This window comes from Heterocephalus glaber, unplaced genomic scaffold (assembly GCF_053883595.1).
Source record: "Heterocephalus glaber isolate CG9 unplaced genomic scaffold, H.glaber_assembly_v1.0 deba00001724, whole genome shotgun sequence".
NCBI classification, from domain to species: Eukaryota; Metazoa; Chordata; class Mammalia; order Rodentia; family Bathyergidae; genus Heterocephalus; species Heterocephalus glaber.
In genome coordinates, this window is record NW_028258435.1 from 6672022 (window position 1) to 6689790 (window position 17769).

The 17769-nt window shown below is 48.5% G+C and overlaps 2 protein-coding genes across 2 annotated transcripts in view; both read left to right on the top strand.

Moving 5' to 3' along the window:
- The first annotated feature begins 710 nt into the window (after window positions 1-710).
- On the top strand, window positions 711-7505 carry Allc (allantoicase). Its single transcript, XM_087199664.1, has 5 exons — window positions 711-733; window positions 1265-1373; window positions 4947-5055; window positions 6244-6368; window positions 7299-7505. The coding sequence occupies exons 1-5, from the start codon at window positions 711-713 to the stop codon at window positions 7503-7505; spliced, it is 573 nt and encodes a 190-aa protein (XP_087055790.1).
- Window positions 7506-7998: 493 nt separating this feature from the next.
- Window positions 7999-17769, top strand: part of Dcdc2c (doublecortin domain containing 2C) — a 40185-nt gene continuing 30414 nt past the window's right edge. Inside the window, 4 exon segments of the mRNA XM_087199665.1 lie at window positions 7999-8058; window positions 8134-8609; window positions 9167-9218; window positions 16233-16309. Coding sequence (XP_087055791.1) covers window positions 7999-8058; window positions 8134-8609; window positions 9167-9218; window positions 16233-16309 — 665 coding nt within the window.

Here is a 17769-nt window from a genome sequence, read left to right on the forward strand (position 1 = left end):
TGTTGGCCTTTGAATTGGTTAAGAAATGTGTGCAGTTGTACAGTGGGCAATCAGAAATATGGTGGATATTTTCTGAATAAATTAAAAAATTTATAAAAGATGCATTGCCAGGAATCCCCCTCAAAATCCTCCTCTGGCTTTGAATATACTCATCCCGTCATCCTTGCCACTTCCTGCAGCAGCTCTGGAGTCCTATTTCCTGAGGGTCTTTAGCTGTGCTGTCCTGGCTGCCTCCATGTCCTGAATGGATTCAAAACATCTCCCTTTCCTGGTCATTGTGACTCTGGGGAAGAGCCAGGAGTCACAGGGTGCCAGATCTGGTGACTAAGGTGATGAGGACACAGCGCCGTGTTTTTACAAGGCTGCTCTTCTTTTGGATGGCCCTCAGCAGCAGCAGCAGCAGTCATCATATTTTTTTATCACACCTTGTAAAGACCCATAGGGAAGAGGACTCCGGAGCAGCCGCCAAACGTAGCAAGAGCAATGGGATGTGTGTGTCTGAATGGAGGGGGAAGACATTGAGGGGGTTTGTGGCAGGGTGTCTTCTACTGTAATGAATTTTTTTCTAACATACACCGTGTTTTGCTATTGCACCTTGTACATGTGTTACCCTGTGCTTAGGATAAATCAGGTCAGAGGAGAAATTTATCCCGGAAGTGCTAGGTGCACGGTACCGTGAGGGGTGGCAGGGAGGAGCAGGCCCTGCCCTCATGGGTGCCGGGGGACCTGGAAGGTAAGTGACAGCCAGTGAGATGCAGGAAATGACCATGACAAACTGTGGCAGCCTGACAAGGGTCTGAGCACTGCCTTTTCTGAACCTCTGGAGTCCAGTCCTATCCCAGGGCTGTGGCTGGAGTCAGCGGTGGTTCCGGCCCTGATGCCCAGGGTTCCAGCCTCACGGTGACTCCTGAGAACTCAGGTGATGCGATCAACCTGTTGGTTTGGCCTAACTTGGAGATGATATTTACTTTTTTTTTTTTTGGTACTGGGGTCGAACTTGGGTCCTTGAGCTTGTGCGGCAGGGGGCAAAACCACTGAGCTAAATCCCCAGCCCCAATATTTACTATTTTGATGAGCAAATGTAGCATTGAGCACCTCACCCGGCCTCTGAAATCACTTGTGTGTTAGACGTGGAGGAGCCACAGTGTCTGTCCCTGAGGTCATCTGTGCTGTGACTTCAGCGGCGACATTTAGCACTGCTGGTGAAATGGGGAGGCCATGTGGCGCCCTGACAGGGCCTCATCTCTGTGAGTCTGCACCCCAGCCCTAACCTGCATGTCCCTCTGACTGCAGAAAGACTGCTGGCGATCCCACAGCGAGGGGTGAGGACAGGAACTGCAGCCAGCTCTGAGGAGTTCGGTGCCATTGCTGAGGTATGCCTGCCACCCTGAAGGACAGTGCCCCTTCTTGGGGACAGGAAGGAGCCTGCGCTGTAGGCCTGGCCACACAAGGGCATCTGCTGGGACACTTGACCCTGGCACTCTGGGCATTGGTTTCCCCCCAGTACTGAGGACTGGACTCAGGACCTTTGTACTGAACTATAATCCCCAGCCCACTTTTGAGACAGGACCTTGCTAAACTGCCCAGGCTAGACTTGACTGGTGAGCCTCCCGCCTCAGCCTCCCAGAGTGCTGGGATTCCAGGTGTGCGCCACCGCACTGGCCTCACTGCACACCTTTGCTCTCCAACTGTGGCTGTGCAAATGCATTCTCAGGCAGAAAGCAGAGGGACAGTGTGGACTCTGGGAGACTGGGCAGGGCTCTTCTCAAACAGGCTGCTTTCTGCTGTTGGCCTGGCAGGCACAGACGGGAGTCTGAGAGCCAGTACATGACCGCACTCACCATGAGCAGTTGGTGCACGGATGGAACACAGCTGGATTCTTTTTGTGTCTCCTCTCTGCCGACTTCATCTCTTAGTCCCTTCCCGCCTATCTCCCTGTTTCCTGTCAGCGATCTTTTATTTTGCTCTTAATTTGTTTATACTGTGGATTTCTCACATAAGAGAAGCCTTGCGATATTTAAGCTGTGTGTCTGATTTGTTTCACTTAACATTATGGTCTCTAGGTGCATCCATTTTCCTACAAATGACTCGTTTATCCTTCTTTATGGCAGAGTAGTACTCCATGGTGTGTAAATACCACAGTTGCTTTATCCATTCAGCTCCTGATGGACATAGCCCGCTTCTTCTTTTTTGGTACCAGGGATCGAACTCAGGTCCTTGCGCTTTCGAGGCAGGTGGTGGAACCACTGAGCTAAATCCCTGGCCCCCCACTTCTGAGCTTTAGCTGTTATGAGTTGTACCACTGTAAACATGGGTGTGCTTGGATCACAGCAATGCCACAAGGCAACTTTTGTGTCTGATGAATTTAATAATCAATCAGGGTTTGCATCTTGGTACATCATTGTTTAAGCTTGTCTACTGACTAATTTCTTTTATGCTATAAAAGCATTCACCCATAACAGATAGGGAAATAATAGCAGCAACAAGTAGGTCTTTAGTCTGAGAGGCACTGTTCTGGCTTCAGCCGAGTGGTGTCCTTGAACTCATGGGTCTGTGAACTTGCCTAGTTTTTATCTGAATGCTTCCTATTAAGTCTGGTTTCTACTATGAATCAACCTGAAAATCTCCATGTCCCTGCCATGCTTATGCAGCAGCTATTTTTTATCAATGTGGGGGGGAAAAAACCACATCGTGAGCAGCCTCTGTTTGTCATTAAACCTGGGGCTGGATCATTATTAGTATTTTTATTAACACGTTAATAAAAAAAAAAATACTTTGCAGTTCTCAGAGTATAACTTCTCACTTCTTTTGTTAAATTTGATCTTGTATCCTTTAGCCTTGCTGAACATTTTTGTATTAATAGTGTTTAAGTGGAATAAATATTTTCTGCATACAAGGTCATGTTCTCTGTGAATAGCAGTAGTTTTAGTTCTCCTTTTCCAATCAGGATTCACTCTTTCTTGTTCTTTCTGTTCCATTAATGGTCCTGGCTAGAATCTCTCATGCAGTATTCACTAGCAGTGGCAGGAGCTGAAGTCCAGGTCTTCTTTCTTTCTTTTTTTTGGTACCCAGGATTGAACTCAGGACCTTGCACTTTCGAGGCAGGCGCCGGAACCACTGAGCTAAATCCCCGGCCCCCCAGGTATTATTTCTGATCTCAGTGGGAAAGCACTCAGGTTTTCACCATTAAATATGTGATCCCCTGTGGCTTTTCATAGATGCCTTAGTTACTTTTTTTAAAAAAGAAGAAAGGTTTATTTAGGGCACAGTGTGTAGAGGTTTCAGTCCATAGTTGGCCCGCAGCAAGGCAGGGTGGCACATGGCAGAGGGCAGCAGTTCATGGCAGCAGAAGACAGCAAAAGCAACAAGGGACCCTAACAGCTTCTTTCTGCCCCTTTTATCCCATCCAGACTACTTAGGCCCACAGCACTCACGCCCTTATCCCAGTGCTCTCCGGCCTAGCCCTGCACCATGAATCAATCACACTTGCTAGTGTAAGCCACCTTTTAGAAAGCCCCACTTAAGACCAGATGAGGCTTTGGGGGGCCATCAGACACAAGGCATTACAGTGCCCTTTATCAGGTGATGAAAATTCCCTCTAGTCCTGTTTTGTTGAGTGTTTTCATCATGAAAAAGTGTTGGATTTTGGGCTGGGGATTTAGCTCTGTGGCACCACATATGCCTCACAAGTGCAAGGTCCTGAGTTCGATTCCCAGTACCACACACATACAAAAAAGACATGAAAAAAAAAGTGTTGGATTTTGTCAAATGCTTTTTCTACATTGATTGAGATGGTCACGTAGTTTGTGTGTGTTCATGTTACTGATAGTTAACTGCTGAGTCTTAGCAGACATCCTTGAATAAATGTTGCTTCATTTGCTGTGTGCCCTCAGGACTGTTTTCAGAGACTTGAAGTGTTTTTCATCCTGTCACTAGCTTCTCAGGGGTGCAGGTCAGCAGGGAGAGTGCCTCACACTGTCATGCCGGAAGCCTGTCTGTCTTTCTCTTTCTCTCTTGTTTTCCTTGAGAGAGGGTCTCACTATGTAGCTCAGGCTGGCCTTCAACTATGTATGCCTTAGTCTCCTGAGTGCTGGGATTTCAGGTATGTGCTACCATGTCTGGCTAGGGATTCTGTCCTCTGACTCTGAGAGATTTAGGGTTAGGGATTTAGCTCAGTGGTTCTGTCACTTGCCTTGCAAGTGCAAGGACCTGAGTTCGATCCCTGGTACCAAAAAAAAAAAAAAACCAAAAAACCAAAGCAATAAGATCAACAACAAAAAAGTATTTTAAACACATTTTTCTCTTAATTTTATATCAAGGAAGCTTCTTTTTTTTTTTTTTAGAAACCTCTTAGGTATTGTTTTTTTGTTCTGTTTTGTTTTAATTGCTTATTACTATCATCCACATTTCCAAATTTCCCACTGTTTCTATCACACTTTCTGCCCATCACCAGCTGTTCCAACACATTTCTGGAAAATCCCTCTGTTTCTTCAATAAAGAAACAAAAGAATCTATAGTTTAATGATACAAAAGCTATGAGCAAATTTTCTGGTAGATTTGGAAGTAAAAATATGAGTTAATTTTTTGGTGCATGATACTGGTATTGAACCCAGGGCCTTCACACTGAGCTCCATCCCCAGCCCTTTTGAAATGTTTAAACTTTGAGACAGGGTCTCCCTAAGTCACTAAGTTGCCCAGGCTGGGCTGAAACTTGGGATCCTCCTGCCTCAGCCTCCCAGAGTACTGGAATTGTAGGCCTGCATTTCCGTGTCTGTCATTTTAATGTGGAACTTTTTTGGGGGTGTGGGGGGGGTCCCGGGGATTTAACTATTGCATACTTTTTAATATGAGGCTTTGTGCGAACTTGTGACTGGTAGGGAGGCGCTAGAGAGGAGTTAGCTGTTCGTGTGGCCAGTAACTATCCCCTCCTCTGCTTTTAATCCCAGACCGACGAGAACGGCCTTCTCCTAGTTCCAGGGTGTGAATGGGCCGTCTTCTGGCTGGCCCAACCTGGGGTTATGACTCAAATCGAAATCGACACTACACATTTTAAAGGTAAATGCTGGGCCATGGGAAGCACCTAGAACTGGGGTAAGGTGCTTGTTCCGAAGGCAGGGTGTCCCATGGGGCGGGGCACGAGGACCTGTGTCTGCCTTCGCACTCAGTACCCTGTGGTTTCCATCTGAACCCACTTTCCCAGATGCAAAGTGTCCAGGCTGGGAGCAGGGAGCTGGCCCGGCTGGGGACAGGACTCCTAGCAGGTGTTTCAGGCAGGGGCAACCATTTCTACACATCTTTAAAACCACGAATCTTCCACTGGTTCAAAAAAAAAAAATGGATAAGCAACCCAGCTATTCCGTATTTACTCTGATATGAGATATATACATGGGTCATTAAATTAAGAAAGGTTGCCAGGGCTGGTGGCACACACCTGTGACCCCAGCACTTGGCAGGCTGAGGCAGGAAGATCGCTGTGAGTTCAAGGTCAGCCTGAACCACACAATGAGACCCTGTCTCGAAAACAAAACAACAAAACAAACCAAAAAGAAAATTCAAACAAGGTCACTAAATTTCTATAATTTAGGTGCCATTTTTGTAAGTACTGGATTGGGTATCATGTGATTGTTTATCTCTTTTCTATAATGAATGTGGCAGTTTATATTCATAATTTGGAAGACTGACTTAATTATCAGGCAAATCATGACTTTATTCAATTATTAGTATTATATTAAGGTACAACATACACCAACCACAAGGTTCATCATCATAGTATTATTTTAAGAAGTCTTGGTGGTTTGGGCTTGCTTTTGGAACATTGCTTTATTTTATTTATTTATTCATTTATTTACTTATGTGGTACTGGAGATTGAACCCAAAGCCTTCATACTGAGTTACACCACCAGCCTTTTGTGGGTATTTTTATTATTTTTTTCGTACTAGGGATCTAACTCAGGACCTCGTACTTGCCAGGTAGGCACTGTGCCTCTGAGCTAAATCCCCAGCCCATTTTGTATTTTTCTTTTGAGACAGGATCTTGCTAAGATTGCCACAAGTTACCCAGGTTAGGCTCGAACTTGTGGTCTTCTGATCCTCCTGTCTCAGCCTCCCAAATGCTGGGATCACAGTTGTGTGTCACCTTGCCTGGCATTTGCTGCATTTTGGACCTCATTAAAGAGCCGGATGTGCTAGCAGGCGGACGCCACAGGGGACAGGCGTGGCACACAGTGTCCCTTCCTCCCATAGGCAACTCTCCAGACAACTGCAAGGTGGACGGCTGCGTCCTCACCACGCAGGAGGAGGCAGAGGCGGCCAAGCGGAAGTGGCTCCTTCCAGCCCCGAAGTGGAAGCCGCTGCTTCCGGTCACGAAGGTGGGTGGGACTGGGGGTGAGGAGCCGCTGCTGCGGTGTCTGGATCCGAGTGCAAAGTCACGAAATTTCCCTCACTTCTGCATTTCTAACAGTTTTTCTATTTCAAGGTGCCGGGGGCCGAACCCAGGGCCTTTGCACTGAACTTATTTAACTATTTCATTTGGAGACAGGGTCTGGCTAAGTCACTAAGCTGCCTAGATTGGGCCTCAATTTGTGACCCTCCTGCCCCAGCCTCCCAGAGTCCTGGGATGACAGGCGTGCACCAGCACACCGGTAGATTTTATTAAAGTTATGTGTGTGCTAAGAGGAGGGGTGGGGCCACCGGGGATCACGTGCTGGCCCTGTCACCATGGAGACATGTCAGCCAACCGCCCCATCCTTTTGACTTGTCCACTTTAACTACTAAACACAACAAACACTATGGGCTGGGCGTGGTGGCACACCTCTGTCATCTCAGCAGTCAGGAGGCTGAGGCAGGAGGATCACTGTGAGTTGGAGGCCAGCCCCGGCTCCATCTTGAGACCCTGAATACTCATGCCAGTATTATTTGAGCATCTTTTCCTGCCAACGGACTTCTAAGCCAAGTTGTCATTGTATACCTCTATTAAAAAAAAGTTTTTTTTTGAGACTGTCTTTCTACATAGTTCAGGCTGGCCTTGTTTTTGTGGGAGTTTTTTTGTCTGTCTTTTTGAAACAAGGCTCGCTCTGTAGTTCAGGCTGGCCTTGAACTCACTATGTAGCGCCCAGCTGGCCTCAAACTAGTGACCCTCCTGCCTCAGCCTTCCAAGTGCTGGGATGACAGATGTGTGCCCCACGACGCCCGGCTGGATGACGTTTCAAGTCCTTAAGTCCAAGCTGGCGGGTGGCACTGGCCCAGTCGCTCCGCCGTCGATCTATCCTGCCAACTTCTGGCTTCTGCCCTTCTAGCAGCTGTCGCCCAACGAGAGCCACGTGTTCGACAGCCTCACGAGGGAGCGGCAGGACGTCATCACGCATGCGCGGCTGAGCATCGCCCCAGATATGGGTACGAGCTGCCTGCGCCTGCGCGGCTTCCCCAGCTCCATCTGCCTGCTGCGGCCGCGCGAAAGGCCGAGCATGCGCTTCTCGGTGATGGCCGGCTTCGAGGCCAGCCTGTAGGCGGAGCCCGGTCCCGTTTCCTCCCCTGGCTGAGCACCGGCAGCTAATAAAGTGGTCCCGGCACAAAGAACCTTGTGCACAAAGAACCGCGTGCGGCCCAGAGCGTCGGGTAGCTTGAAAGTGAGCTGTGGCTGGGAATGGCCATGGTTCAAAACACTCTGGGAGGCTGAGGCAGTAGAATTGCAAGTTGGAGCCCAGCCGGAGCAGTTTAGCAGCTGAGTGAAAAATTCTATCTCAAAATACAAAAATGAAAAAGGGCTGCAGATGGGGCCCAGTGATGGCTCTGGGTTGTGTCTGCAGTTGTGCTGAAAAACAAAATGGGTTGTGTCTGTGATGGCAGGTGGCTTCTTGAGGAGTAACGTTTTTTAGCTGTTATTTTTCGTTTTTGAGACAGTCTCACTAAGCAGTCCAGCTGGCCTTGAACTCATGGCGATCCTCCTGCCTCAGCCTCCCGATTGGTGGGATAACAGGCCTTGCTTTTTAAAACAACAAGATGCCGATACTTACGGTGTTAGTGCAGAGGACGTTGTGCGGAGATCCAGCAGTGACAGGAGTCGGTCTTCCAGGGTCTGTTGAAAGCTGGCAAAGCCAGTGGGAAGCCGCCTCTCTGACCCCGTGCTTGCTCTAGCTCTGCCCTCCCCCTCAATTCCGGGACTGCTGCCTGTCCCCTGTCACCCCTGCCCCGGGCGGCAGCGGGGTCACAATCGCCACGCTTCAGTACAGCCCTGCGCCGCTCCCGCCCCCAGGCCCAGTCCCGCGCCCGGGGGCTCGGGCTCTGCAGCAGCACTGTCCTGCCTCGGCCTCCTCGGACCGCTCGGCATGGGCAGGCGCGCGCCCCGCCCGCTGGTGGCCGGCCAAGACCTTCCTCGTGTACCGCAACGGGGACCAGTTCTATGTGGGCCGCAAGTTCATGCTCTCGCGGCGCTGCGTGGCTACGTTCGAGGCGCGCCTGGAGCAGCTGACCGAGCAGGTGGCTGTGCCCTTCCGTGTGCGGCGCCTCTACACACCCACGCGCGGCCACCCGGTGCTGAAGCTCGACGCGCTGAGGACCGGGGCCAAGTACAAGTACGTGGCGGCGGGCCGTGAGTGCTTCAGGAAGCTTGAGTAAGTGCACCCCAGGAGGGAGGCCTAGGCAGGAGGGTCGCAGGTTGCAGCCCGGCCTGAAAGGGGTGAGGGTGGAGCTCAGGGCTGAGGTCCTGGGTTCACCTGGGAGGTGGGCCTGTGACCTCGTTGCCTGTGCGGAGTGGAGTAACTCGTCTTACACGACACAGAGCATATCGGCCCTTTCCCGCCCTCTCTCCCCGTCCCTCATCTCTCGGACCCCTTCCCATTTGGGAAAGATCCGTCTCGCTGTTTTCTATCAGCCTGTCTTCTATTTTGCTCTTTAACTTAGCACTTTGGGCTTCTCCTAGAAGAGAAACAGGCCATGTTGAAGCTGTGTGTCTGGTGTATTTTGCTCGACATTATGGCTGAGGTGCAGCACGAAAGCTGGGGTTTTTTTCGTACTGCAAAAAAAAAAGGAAAAATAAAAAAAACTAGGTAATTTAAGAGAGTTTCAACAGGGCAGCTGGCAAGCTGCCTCACAGTGGCACTGCTTTGCACATTAATGTGACTCCCTGTATATTTGCTTTCTCATTGGATTCTCTCCTTTTTCTTTGCAGTTATATTCATATAGTTCCCAGAAAACTTGCCAAGATGAGAAAGCTGAAGGAAGTAAGTGTTCCCTGCTAACCGATTGAGATGAGACAAAGACGATTCCACAAAAGTTTAAGTGTGAATCTTGAATAATTGACGAAGGCAGTGCTTCGTGGGGAACGTGTATAAGACTCGTTGCTCAAAGTCAGAAGCCACTGCATGAGCTTGTTATACTTGTCAACCCTTAAACACCCAAAGGATGGGGTTGGTAAAAATATCCCAAGACTAGGCTGGGCGTGGTAGCACACATTTGTCATCCCAGCACTCAAGAGGCTGAGGCGGGAGGGTTGCCATGAGTTTCAGGTCAGCCTGGGCTTCATAGTGAGACCCTGTTTGGAACTCTACCTGCCCCCAAATAACATGGTGGGGGGCATCACATGGTGGACAGAGCAAACATGCTAACTTGCTTTTGTCTCCCTCTTCTTATAAAGCCACTAATGCCACCATGCCCCCCACCTTGTGAGCTCATCTGACTCTGGCCACCTTCCTAGCACCCCATCTCTGAATACCTTAGCATTTGCAATTGGGGTTAAATTCCAGCCCGTGGATTTGAGGGACACATTCACAGTACAGCGTGCAGTGTGGGCAGAAATCGGGCTCTGGCAGGGGCCTGTGGCTCTGCAAGATCTGTGCAAGGGGCTGTGGGAGCTGGGTGCCCCTGGGATGGGCACAGAGGAGGGAGGGACTCTTTTCTGTGCCATGCCGCCTCTTTCAAGGCCAAGGCAAGAGCAGGAAGAGACAGGCTGCTGCGTGCCTCCGTCCCAAGAGCTCCCGGAGCCTTGCTGGAAGTGGGTGCACCTGCACCTCCTCATGTTCCAGCTCAGCTGTCTGCATCACTTTCTTTTTTCCTTTTTTTTTTACTGGGGATTGAACTCTGGTCTTTGCGCTTGTGAGGCAGGCGTGGAACCAATGAGCTAAATCCCCGGCCCAGCATCACTTTCTTGTGGCTGAGACTCAATACCTGACATCCACAGCTGTAAGGAGGAGGGGTTTATCTGGGCTCACAGTTTGTAGAAGTCTCAGTCCATAGCTGGCTGGCTCCAAGGCCGGGAGGCCTGGCAGAGGGGCATCCCAGAGGAAAAACAGCTCATGGGATGATGGGCAGGAAGCTGAGAGAGATCAAGGAAGGAGGAGGGAGAGCAATCTTTCGAGGCCACACCCCCAGTGGCCACCTCCTCCACCAGGCTCCACCTCCCAAAATCGCTATTAGCTATGAGTTCATCCACCAAGAAGCATCACAGCCCCATGATCCAATCACCTCCCCAAAGCCCTGCCTATGAGCATGTGAGGCTTTGGTGGCAGGGGGAGGCATCTAGATACAAACCATAACACCATCCTTGGTCTATCACATCCCGGGGCAGATGTATCTTTTTTATAAAGTAACATCTTTGATAGCATTTTTATAAAGTAAACATGTTTTTTATAAGTATAAAAATATGCAAATGGCATGAATGTCTATCAATAGAGGAATAGTTGAATGATTTGTGCTGTGTCATACTGTGATCAGACCTACAGGCATTAACCTGAAATAACACCTCCCAGAATGTGTTCAGGGTTAAATGAGATGACCTATGTAAAATACAGACATTTCTCATTTAGCCACCGAGCTCCGTTCCTGCAACTGGGTCATTAGATGAATTGATCACTAAATGAGGAATTGCATATGCTATGCACATTACAATTAAGAACAAAGAAATGGTTGAACAAAACTCCAATGTGATGGAGCGTTTATTTGCATAACTCTTACAGTACTGTAATGTATAACAGAAAATAAAACTGCAGTATTGTGCTGCATAAAGTTACAGCTCTGCATAAACAAGGAGTTCTGTATGAAAAAGCAACACTGAGGCTCCATAAAGAAGATGTACAGAGCTGTACAGAAAAAGAGATGGGTCCTAAGTGTGAGCAGCAAGTTTTAAATCCAAAGAGAACAGCTGTTAAACAGGTTGGTTATTAAATGATGAGGGAATATCTATGTAAAAGGTTGCTAAGTCCCCAAATCCAATGTTTTAATGCTTTAATGAGTTACTTTTACTAATTTTGTGATACAGAGGTAGAAGTACTATCTTCTGTATATACTTATTTCATAGAATTTTTGTTTTGGTACAATTGTATTAGTGGGAAAACTGAAGGTGCATTCCAAGAGCTCTTGATACAGAAATGTGTGTAAAATTAATTAGAACAGCATAATATACGCTTAATATGGCCATAGACATGGCTTATAAAATACTTCAGTGTAATGAATTTGAAATTACATTTCATTAAATGGAAAGACAGGAAAATTAGTTTGAATTTAACGGGATCTTGGTTGTCACAGACTGTGCCGGTCGACACTAATGGGAAGGTGTCTGTGATGTCGCCATGACTGAACAGCTTTGTGCAGCGTCTGTAGGTCTGCTTACCCTTCACAGTTGTGTGGACCCAAGTAGAATTCAGAAGATTTCTCCAGTTCTTTTTGCTACGCTTGAGCCCCAACTCAATGTTTTTCTCCACCAGGAAGGCTGGTTTTCTTTTTTCTTTTGAGACAGAGTCTCGCTATGTAGTCCAGGCTGGTCTGCCAAGTGCCACCACACCTGGCTAAGGCTGTGTTCTGACCCTGCTTTTCTCTTTCTTTCTCTCTCTCTCTCTCTCTCTCTCTCTCTCTCTTCCTTTCTTTCTTGTACCAGGGATCAAACTCAGGACCTTGCACTTGCAAGGCAGATGGTGGAATCACTGAGCTAAATCCCCAACCTATGACCCTGCTTTTCCAGTGGGCATGTCCTGGACTAAAACTTTTATACCCTGAGTGAATTGAGATTGTATTGAGCTCAAATTGTTGGGAAAGAGAAGGACATGATTCACTGAGATGAATTTTCCACAATGAATCTAATGAAAAGAATGTTTTCAAGTTAACTTTTTAACATAGATTTTCTTTCTTTATGTTTAAAGTACATGTCTGTAGTATATAGCAATAACATTCCTCAAGGGAAGTTGGTACCTTTACATAATACATCTTAATTCTCTTTTCATCCTCTTCTCCTCCCCTCCCCTCCCCCCCTCCCTCCCTCCCTCCCTCCCTCTCTCTCTCTTTCTTTCTTTCCTTCTTTCTTTCTCTCTCTCCTTTTTCTTTCTTTCTTTTTTTTTTGTGGTACCGGGGGATGAACCCAGGGCCTTTGTGCTGAGCTACATCCCCAGCCCTTTAATTTTCTATTTTGAGACAACATCTTGCAGAGTTGTCAAGCTGCCTGGGCTAGGCTTGAGCTTGCATTCTTCCTGCCTCAGCCTCCCAGGCATGCCCCACCACACCCAGCTCACAATGTGAATGAATGTTTGCTACCTGGAGACTTGGCTTGGCTGACTTGAAAATCAGATTTGAATGCATACAGAGTCTCCTGCAGGGAGCCTCAGCAGCAGGTGGGAATGCGCACTTGGGACATCTTCCAGACCTCAGTGTTAGTGTAGATCTGGGTTCTTAGCTGGGGTCAGGGGTCTGTGTCTTCGGGGTGCTCCAGCATCCCCGGCAGACAAGGGACTCAGGGGTCTTGGGCTCTGATAAGTTCGAGGTGGGTGTCACTGTCAGGTGGTCATAGAGCCACGCTTACTTGATGCTTCCTAGTGGATTATTATATGGAGCTTGGTGAATAAAAAGATCCGGAATCACATGTTTAATAGCTGGAGTTACTTAATTAGGCAGGTGACATCAGGGTTAATGAATCGTTAACACATCAAAAGAGCAGTTAGCTCATTGTTTCCATATTTATGCAGTCAGTGGAAAGCTGCTCTTAGGGTGGCAGCACTGTGACAGAATTCTGCAGAGGATGAGCTCTGCTTTGTTTGCAAGTGAGGGTTTATAAATCCATGCTAGTTGTTGACGTTCATTGTATTGATTTTTTCTACTCGGTATGCAGGTATGTATAATTTTATATACTGTAAAACCTTGGGCTGAAAGTAACTTGTTCTGTGAGTGTTCCATAAGATGGCTGGTTGTGGTGGTGCACCCTATAATTTCAGCACCCAGGAGGCTGAGGCAGGAGAATCGCTGTGAGTTCAAGGCTAGGCTGAACTACATAGTGAGACCCTGCCTCAAACAAAACAAAACGAAAACAAAATACCTTAAGATGAAAAAACATTTCTAATAAATTTTAGCTGGATAAACAGGTGATATCTTGCAATATGAGTAGTACACAATGTTGAAATCACATGATCACAACTGAGCCAATGGTGTGCCCCTCCATCGTGGTATTGTGGGTGATCAGCTCCCAACAACAAGAGGTTATGGAGATCTCATCTGCACAGGAGAGGACAAAAAGATAGAGGATTCATCACTTCCAGTGAGATTAGGGAGATGTGTAAAATGTGGGAAACAGTGCAAAGTTTTGGAGTAGGGAAGCACCACCCAAATAAGGATGCAGCAGTGAGAGTGATGAATCTATTTATGGACAGTGCAATGTCTCATTTCTGAAAAATCCTCAAAAGCAAGTGTCACTGGATGGGTTTCTTGTTAGAGTTGTACAGGAAGGAAAAGATTCTGTGGAGCCAATAGCAGTGATTCCCTTAGTGATAGTGAAAGTCACCCTGCACAATAGCCCTCCTCCCTCTTGTCTCCCCCAGACCAGCTACGCAGGTTTTCAAAGGTAAGTGCAGATCAGTTTGTTTATTTTTATTACTTGTATTATATTAATGTATTATAATCATTTTATATTAATATTTTGGGGTTGTGGAACGAATCATCTGATTTCCATTATTTCTTACTGGGAGATTTGCTTTGATGGGCAAGTGCTTTGGATTACAAGGGTGTTTCCGGAATGCATTATGCCCACAAAGCAAGGTTTGACTGTATTTGTATGGTAGGGGTAAAAACGGGTGTGGGTGTGTCTGTGTTCCCGCAGTCTTCAGCAGCATCTCTTTTTTCTGGAATCTTTTCTAGAGTATCAGAGCTGTTTCTGTTCCTCTTTCATATGTGGAGCACTTCCTAACAAACTTGGTGATGGCAGGGCCAGAAGGGTGCTACAAGGCAGGGGGAACAGTGTCCACCAGGGTTCCTCCACTTGCTGTCCTTTCCGGATTAGGTTTGTGCCTGTGTGTTTGGGGGAGCAGCACGGGATCACTTGGGGGGCAGCCCGGAGACCCTGGGAGCCAAAGGCCCCTAAGAAGCCAGGGGTCCGAGGTGCAGTTCTAGACAGGGGCTCTAGGGGCGCTAATGGTTCAGGACACAGCCTGTCTCCTGGAATTTATCGTGGAGCCCATGGATCTCCCGGGGCTCCTTCTTCTGAGCTGGGGAAGTCTGGGGCCGCCCGTGGGTAAAGTTAGCCACTCTTCTCGGGCCGAGGGAAGAATGGGGGTAAGTGGTCCATGTGCAGGTCCAAATCCGCTCAAGCGGTGCCCCTGCATGTGAGCAGCAGTGTGCCCTGCTGCAAAACGCGGGGAAATGGCCCCCTGCTTCAGCTCTGTCATCCGTCTCCCGGCCCTGTGCTGTGAGGACTCCAGTTCAATCTAGTACTTCTTACTATCTGATGGGATCGCGCTAGTCCTTCCATAATCTCTTCCCTAGGAATTAGCAGGCTGCTGCCAGAGAGCTCTGTAGCAGTGAGTGCTGGGTTTTGGGGTCCTTGGCTCCCCTCGCTGGGCGGCCGGCTGGGTTGTGTCTGAGAGTCCTGGGAAGATAGCGCCATGCTGAGCTGGCTCCTCACGGCCCACGCATCCTCATCTCTCCTCTTCCTCGGGGGACCCCTGCGCTGCGCCCAGACGCTCCCATCTGTGCGGTTTGCAGAGAGCCTTGGTGCTTTCTCCTCGGTGGTGACTGTTTGTGGCTGGGTCTCAGCTCCCACTGGGACCCACACCCTTGACAAAGGAGCGTCTGTGGGTAGCTTTTGGCTCACTGTGGGATACTCGGGGAGCACCCCAACATTAGGGTGACATGCCTGCCTCCTGTAAGCCGGGAGTGGAGGGCACAGGGAGCAGGGCAGGCTGGGAGGCTGCGGTTCCAGGAGCACCCGCAGAGCTGAGTAACTGGGGAGTCCCCGGGCCTGTGTGGAGCAGTTCCTTCCCTCTTGGGGGCCAGACCCTGTGGACCCGAGAGCAGCTGTGCGGCCCAGCCTGTCACACTGCTCCCACGCAGGAGCTGAGAGGGGCAGGGAACACAGCGGCCTGGTTCTGCGGCCCAGACGCTCTGGCTCCAATCTCGCCCAGTCACAGCATTGGGGGTGCCGTCCAGATTCTTGATGTCCTGAACAGAGTACTGAGCAGGACTCCCGAAAGGAGCAGGAAGGCAAAGGATTTATTTGAAACTGAAAGTATACTCCGCGGGTCAGGAGCGGCTAGTAAGAACTCATGGCACCAGGGCGCTCAGTGCTGACGGTCTGAGGCCTTGGGATTGGGGTGAGCTTGGCTTGGCCCTCTCTTGGGTGGTGTTTTGAGCTCTTAGAGGAACTGTAATGGCGTCCAAAGCCCTTGAGGGGCGGAGTCAAATCTCCATAGTCAATGACATGATAATTAGGGCTGGGTCAGCCAAGGGTTGCAGACACCAGTGCACGTGCCCACGTACTTATTAGGTATAAGCTAAGTTACCTGGTTACCTTTCCCATCGTGTTTAACCCTGGGCATCCCAGCCTGGGCTAATGCTTGACTCAGAAGGTGGATTTAGCCCCAGAAAGCAGAGTCCTAGGTGGGCCTTCCTTTCCTCCTCCAGCCATTTCCATGGCAACCTCCTGCCTCAACCCTGTGTGACTGTTGTATGAGTTGCTGGGTGCGTCCCAGGTGCTGGCCGTGTGGCTCTCCTCTGGACCCTTGTCACCTCAAGGCACACTGCCCTTCACCTCGTGTTCACCACTGGGCACACGGCCTTCAGCCCCAAATCGGCCCACCCCACACCCCAGGACCCAGTCTGCCCCAGTGCAGTCCTTCTCTCTGTAACTCCTCCTGTCCCCTGCTGGGTGATCTGTGTTGAGGGGACCCTGTGTCTTCAGATCAGCTTTGGGGGTGCAGCTCTGCACGCTGCTGGGTGTTGACCCAGTGTCTGTGGGAATGGAGCTGAGGCTTATGCTTTTTTTTCAGATCAAACCTGTGGTGCATTGCGATATAAATGTAGCGTCCAGGTGGCAGACGTGTCATCGGATATCCCATCACATTAAGTGAGTACAGGATTGTGGGTGAAAAGTCAAAAGTGCCGCGGGGCCTTAAAATTTCTGCTCTTGACCCTGACCTGCTCCCCTAGCCCACCCTTTCTCCTCCTCTTCCCCTTTCTTCCTCTTCTCTTTCTGACTGGTGAATTCTTCTGTGTACTGTCTGCTCTACCTTCAGACTTTCTTTTTGTTTTTTTGTCTCAGGGTCTCACTATGTAACCCAAGCAGGCCTTAAACTCATAGTGATCCTCCTGCCTCAGCCTCCCCAAGTGCTCAGATTACAGGTGTGCATGGCCACTACACCTGACTCTTCTTTCTTCCTCTTTCCCTTTTCTTCCTTTCTTTTTGTTAAAGGATAGACTGCCATTGTGAGTTCTTTAATGATCACTTCCAGCAAATATGAAACATCACATTAATTGTGCAAATATTAGCTTAGAAATTAATTTTTTAACTAAACATGATCTCAAATGCAGGACCAAAGAGATAAATCATTTGCTTCCATCTCCTCCAAATGTTTTTAAACACCCAACTCTGAGGCAGGTACTGGACAGACCTCAGTGGACAAATCAAGCCTTGATTTATAATTTCCAGTTTATAATTGGAGGGAAGAATCTCTTACCTTGAGTTTGGAACAGGTTGTTTCAGTGACCTTCAGCATGTTTGCTTGTTTGGAAAATTATGCAGCCTTTCAAAGGCTACAATTCATAGTCTCTCTCTGTCTCTGTCTCTGTCTCTGTCTCTGTCTCTCTCTCTCTCTCTCTCTCTCCCCCCTCAGCACTGAACCCAAGACCTTCATACTGAGCCACCTCCTCAGCCTTTTTATTGTTTATTTTATTTATTGTAGGGAACAGGGAAAGGGGATGTTACTAGGACCTCTGCAGTAAGTTGTAGTCTCTGGTGAGCCAGGGCAGCACAAGGCAAACTGACTTATTATGTACAAAAGGTAGAAAAAATGAGACTTTGAGAAGCTGAGCTTTGGGCCTGATCAGTGCTGCCCCGGGGCTTACCGGACCTTTTATTCAGTACATGTGGAGGAAGAAATGTAACAAATGACTCAGGACAGAGAGTTCAGGGATAAACAAAGTGTAACAAATGACTGGGGGGTGGCAGAAATCAAGAACAATGAGGAACTGAGTAGATAAAGATTTGTTCCTCCCAGGATGTCTTTAGCTGGTGTAATCTTGTCCTGGAGCATCACAGCATTAGCAGACCATTGAGGTTTTAGCTGTGACCGGAGGCCAAAAATGGAGTGTTGTCTCGAAATCCCATAGCTGGCCTGTAGACAGAAGAACTAGGCCTAATCAAATGATTTTCCTCCAAAATGATATAGAATTGCTCCTGACATATCTCCCTTTCTTTTTGTTTTATGTAAGGGTGTTTTTAGGAAAAGTGAGCTCACCCAACAATGGCTTATTACTGTATATTGTGAGGATCTCCACTGTGTTTGATTGGGTTAGCTATCTGTAATA